This window comes from Amblyomma americanum, chromosome 2 (assembly GCF_052857255.1).
Source record: "Amblyomma americanum isolate KBUSLIRL-KWMA chromosome 2, ASM5285725v1, whole genome shotgun sequence".
NCBI classification, from domain to species: domain Eukaryota; kingdom Metazoa; phylum Arthropoda; class Arachnida; order Ixodida; family Ixodidae; genus Amblyomma; species Amblyomma americanum.
Window position 1 is genome coordinate 50,211,072 of NC_135498.1, and position 6,000 is coordinate 50,217,071.

Genomic DNA, 6,000 nt, shown 5'->3' on the forward strand with positions numbered 1-6,000 from the left:
TTTTTTATTGTAAGGGTCAGATTAGCTGTACAAATACTCAACAGCGCAACATTATTGTGAGTGTCATTATTGCTGTGTGTGAAAGCTTTAAGCAAAACACAATACAGAATAAAACTAACACAATGCGCAGTAGACGGTGTTTTTTTTTTCAATGTTCACGAACTTCTACTTTAACAACTAGATATACGCATGTGCGGTCTGTGCGGATGGATTTTACCGCACGGCAGACATCATGTACGTGATAGAACCTAATAATTAGATGATTAATTGAAATTAACTAATCAATTTTTTATTATAATGACCAATAATGCGAAATTGGCGGCCGTATGCTAAATTGTTTATTATAAAAAACTGTATTAGCAGCTCGAACTTTCTTGACAATAAGGTGTTCTGCAATAAAAAAAATATATAAAGCAGATAAAATGATAGCCTAAGGCGCGCACAAACTAGCGAATTTCTTTTCTGCAGCAACGACAAAAATGAAAATGAAGGAATCACTTATAAGGCAGCTACGTACGGCAGTACCCGAATAGTGCAGACGGGCGCGGCGCGCTGAAATCGCGGAGCGCGGGGCCTGCACGGTCCCTTGGCGTGACGTCACGCGGCCGGTGGAGAGGCCTTAGCATTGAGAGGGTGTTGGTTGGGGTGAGCGTGTTTTGTCGTTGCGTTTTTTTTGCTTTCTTCGCCTACGTCGCTGGCGGAAGCAAAAACTGCTAGTGTGCACTGTATGCAGAAGCTTCGGAGATAGCCGTCATGTCTACTTTGGGTGGTGTGATGCCTGCTCCCGGCTGCCAGCAGCTTTCTTCTTGCCTGCTCGTCGTCTCGGCCGAACCGCTGAACATGGAGTAGCCACGTAGTGTTCGACAGTTATGGGAGCCGTGTGTGGTGGGGGGGACTTGTAGGACGATGAACGTTGTGCAGTGATCGCTCGCCTGCATAAAGCCCCCCTCGTCCACTGCCTGTCAAGCCGCTTCTCTTCGGACAGCTGTCGCGGAGCGCAGGAAACGGCCATGGATAGCGCCAGCCTGCTGCAGTTTGCCCCCGACTGCACCGCAAGGTGCAAGTCGTCCGCGCATGCCGATCTTGTCCTTGCCTCCATAACGAAGGGGACAGTTCCCGAGATCCAGACGTACTGTCGCTACCTCTGCCACAACTTCTGGTCCGTCACCGACCCGATTGGTCGCACGGCGCTACAGCTAGCCTCATCGCTGGGGAAGGTCGAGCTTGTCAGATGGCTGCTCGAGCAATGTCACGCAGATGTGGACGCTCGCGACCGCGAATCCGGGTGGACGGCCTTGCACCGGGCGGTGTTCTACGGCCAGCTGCACTGCGCCAAGGTCCTCCTTCAGCACGGCGCAAACATTGGCACTTTCGACTTCGAAGGCCTGACGCCCGTAGACCTGGCAGTTCGGGACAGGCTCCCCTACATCGAGTACGCTCCGTCGGATCCGTGCGAGGTGTATGTATGGGGTTCCAACAAAAACTTTACGCTTGGTCTGGCGAGCGAACAGTCCCCTAAAGACCCCGAGGTCCTCGAATCGTTTCGCCGGGATGGCATCTCCGTCCAGAAAGTCGAAATGCAGAAGTTTCACTCGGTTTTCCTGACGAATGCCGGCGACGTTTACGTTTGCGGACACGGACTCGGGGGTCGTCTCGGCCTAAACTCCGAAAAAACGACGTTGAGCGTGACGCAGCTTCCGCTGTCTAAGGTAGCCAAAGGAAGGTGCACGGACATAGCCTCGGGGCAAGACCACACAGTTCTGCTTATGGAAGACGGGCAAGTGCTAACTTGCGGCTTGAACACCTACCACCAGCTGGGTCTCATCCCACCACCTCCCCAGGTGCTGTCCCCTAGGCCCATCTCGATCAAATTTCTCAAGGAAAAAAAAGCAGTTGGAGTCTGTGCTGCAAAGTATCACAGTGTCATCTACACAGAAGACGGTATCTACACTTTCGGCCTCAATGCTGGACAGCTCGGACACCCGAAAGGAGACAGGCTGCAGACTACGCCGAGGCAGATCTCTACACTTAGCCATCCTGACATTAGATTCAGCCATGTAGTGTCTTCTGATGGTGCTGTTGTCTGTGCGACAACAAGGGGCGACATATATGTATGCCAGGAGTACAAGTGCCGCAAAATAGCCTCCAAGCAACTCGAAATCAAACAGCTCTGTGTTGTCGGCGGTCAGATTGATGACTCTGTAGAAAGTGTCGGTGGTGGCGAAGGAGAGAAGCATTCACTTAAAGTGGCGATGCTGACCAAGTCTGGAAAGGTCTACCTTTGGCAGTCGTCGAGCCTTGCTCTCACGCGCTGTCTCTTCAATACTCACCTGCAGCCTACAATAGTGGACATCTGCCTGAGCTCGAGGAACATGGTGCTTGTCTCAAAGAGTGGTGAAGGGTACCTGGGAACGCTGGTTCCAAAAAAAGATGCAAAGAAGGTACCTGAAAGCAGCCCTCAGTCAAAGAAGACAGCCTTGCCACCGTCTACTAATGCCTGCAGTCTGGTGAAACTTCTAGAATGGAAAGAGTGTGAGCATGTGAACCTGAAGAGGTTGCACTCTGTTAACAGGGCAACAAAAATAACCTGCAGCTGTGGTGGAGAAAGTTTTGCTGTGCTCCAGAGTAACCCCAAAGTGGGGCTTCTTTATGAACCAAACGTAACATACTCTGAATTCCAGAGCCACATGATGCAGCTGCTGGAGTCTGCTGACTGTGGAGATGCCGTGCACGACATTGTCGTCAAAGTGAAAGGCAACTCATACCCTCTGCACCGTTATGTTCTTGCCTCCCGCAGCGAGTATTTTCAGAAGGTGGCAAGTGAGGTAGAGCCATCTGGTGTATACGTCATTGAAAATGTAACTGTGAAGGCATTTGAAGAGGTTCTTTGCTTTATCTACACCAACAGCTGCAACATTCTGGAAAGTGACAGCATGCGTGTTGTTGTTGGACTGTCAAACAAATACAGTCTTGGAAAAAGAATCACGACTGCTTTTTTGAAAGAGGTGCAAGATGCTTGCAAGAAGCTTGGAGTTCAGTCTCTGAGAGACTGTCTCAGCAAAGCAAGCGTAAAAAACAACAGCGTGACTCTAGGAACTGTGCCACCAATCACCAAGTACCGTTTCTTCAGGAACAAGTTTGAAACCTTATGTGATGTCACTTTGGTGTCCAGTGACAAGGTGAGCTTTCCTTGCCATCGCTGCATCCTGGTGGCCAGGTTGGAGTACTTCAACAGCATGCTTTCATTTGGCTGGGCAGAGTTTTCAAGCAGCCAGCTGTCTCTTCCCATAACATCAAAGGTGCTCGAAGTTATCCTGGAGTTTCTGTACACGGATGATGTGTCCAGGCTGAAGCACTCCAGGGACATTGAATTTCTCTGTCAAGTGCTTGTCTGTGCTGACCAGCTTTTGGCGACTCGTCTGAAACAGATGTGTGAGGCAACGCTTGGTGATCTGATGACCTTGAAAAATGTGTCCGACCTCTTGGAGGTGGCCTGTATGTATAATGCTGACCAGCTGAAAACACTGTGTGTGCAATTCATGTGCATCAACCTTCCCGCAGTACTGGAATGTTCCTTGGATTCTCTCAGTGATGATGCCGCTGAGGACCTTGCCTCCTGCTACAAGGAAATGATACCAGCCATGTCAAGGCGAGTCATAACACCGTACATGAGTGGTCCCAGCAAGACGGACATTGAGAGGATCCAGGAAGATTATGGGCCTTTGTTTGATCATGCGGAGTTTACAGTCACTAACACCCCTGACACAAGAAGCAAACCTAGACGAAAAAGTACTCCGAGGAAGACATCGGAATCCTCTGCACCCGTCGGACTTCCTGCGTTGTCCACAAAGCCTGTGGAGGAGGCTCCGGTGCCTCTCTCTGGTTCTGGGGATTGTGCAAAAGAACCTGCAAGTGCAGCAGCAAAGCAGTCCGTGTTGCCGAAACAATGTCAGCGGTTGTCGAGCGAGGGAAGTGTTCCCATTAAGGCACCAGAAAGAAAGGCGAGAACATACTCTGAAGGCGCTGCCTCTCCGCCACCAGTATCGTCATTCACATTCCCAAGCCTCAAGGAAGTCATGGCCGAGAAAGATGGGCCCAAGTCGCTAAAAGATTGCAAGCACGCCGAAGCTGTGCGTCCAATGGTGAAACTGTCCCAGAAACAACGCAAGCAAATGAAAAGCACAACTCCTATGAACATACTTGCACCTAAGACACCTCCACCGTCCAACAACTGCCCGTGGTTTCAGAACACATCGCAGGCAGTCCAGGCTTCGTCACCTCCAAGCACAGGCTTAAACGAGGCAGTGGTGCATAACAGTTTTCCGTCTACATCTTCGCCACCTGCTGAGGTGCCGAGGATGATCGACATACTCAGGTTTGAAGAGCAAAAAGTACAAAACCTTGAGAAGGTGAAGCCAAAATCGCTTCATGTCATAAACGTGGAAGACAAAGCAATTGAAGAGCTGCTGAAGTTTTACAATGCTGAAGACAACCCAGAGGAAAGGATAACGGCTTGCAGGGTCTTGCCAGAAGCATATGCTGCTCCTGTCTGGAAGAAGCATCACTGACTTTTTATGGTGCAAAGGTTTCAAAGATAGAGATGTGGGTTATACAAAAAATGAACTGTGGATAGGCTGTTCTTGTGGAAATTGTGTGGCTGAGTCTGCGTAGGCAACACTGCAACCTTCTAAAGCGCTTAAATCTTCTTTAACAAACTTTTGTGAGGGACTAAATAATTGCTTTTTTTTCATTGTTTTGTTGATGAAGCTTTATGAAGTATGAGACATTTTATGTGTGGATTGTGCCTGGACTCGGAGAAACTATAAAGGTGCATGGTAACATGGAGCTTATGGTGCCACTTCTTTTCTTATACTGCTTCAATGCCATCTGATGTACTGTAAAGGCAACTGACTGTGTTATGTGTGCTGTCAGCTAAGCTGTTTGCTGTTCGAGTTGCCTCAACTGCGCTTCTCCATGGATTCACTCTGTCATGGAGGTTGCAGTCCATGGCCACCTTTTGCCTGAAAAGAACGACCCCTTCTTGGGCCACTGTCTCATCACTTGCTCACTGTCTTGAAGGTGGACCCTAAACAACCTTGCACTGATGAGCAGGAGCTAGACAGGGGTCATTTTAGTAAATGTTTTCTGTGTCTTGCACACACCCTCACATCCACCACCCTAGTTTCTCTGTACGAAGCAAAAAGATTCAATCAAGCACGTGAGAGCTGTCATCGGCTTTCCGAGACTGGATTTGGTGTTGCAGTGGTGTGGCAGTTAATTTGTTTTCTCTCTCAGTCTCTCTCTCTTGGAAGCGTTTTGGTATGGCTCTGACAGCTTTCCAGGAATGAAGAGATGTTTAGTTTTTCTGCGCACAACATTGTGATGTATTCATGCGATTAAATCCTGGATGTGTTGGGCACATTTTAATGACATTGTAAAAGTGCCCATGTGTTGTGAAGTGTCACCGCAGGTTGAGCTCCATGTGTTGAAAATAAATCCAGAGCCCTTCCCTGCAGCATCTGTCATAGTGCACACACAGCCTTCGGAGATTAGACCTAGATGTACAACACAGTTTCACAATGAAGTTTGCCTTGGATTCCTCATATTTCCTCCTTCAAAACGTGGAACATGACTTGCAAGCATTTTATGCTTCAAGCATTAGATTTTTTTTTTTATGCAGCTTGTTTAATAAATTCAAACATTAAAAAGCTGATTTTGTTTACTGTTGTAATTGCTTTAGCGGAGTAATTCAGAACCCTGCAGACCGTGGCCCAATGTTAGCTACAGCCATTTTTTTTATGTTGTATCCTACTATAGTACAGAGGCTTTTATAGCTTCATTGTAGTATCCACTCTGTTTAAGCTTTGTCGGGGTCAGTATTTCACCAATTTTAGAACTTGCATTTGCAGGTTTTTGCAGCGAAATTCAAGGTATATCCAGAAACATTCAAGATTGCTGTGCCCCCTAGGGTTGCTGGGCAAAAGATGTGGTGTGGGCGCA

The 6,000-nt window shown here is 48.3% G+C and overlaps 1 protein-coding gene across 1 annotated transcript; it reads left to right on the forward strand.

Annotated features, from left to right (window-relative positions):
* Positions 1-639: 639 nt before the first annotated feature.
* Positions 640-5,713, forward strand: LOC144121193 (inhibitor of Bruton tyrosine kinase). The gene has a single exon (XM_077654264.1). It carries the CDS (start codon positions 1,011-1,013, stop codon positions 4,566-4,568), a length of 3,558 nt encoding a protein of 1,185 aa, XP_077510390.1. The 5' UTR covers positions 640-1,010; the 3' UTR covers positions 4,569-5,713.
* Positions 5,714-6,000: the final 287 nt, after the last annotated feature.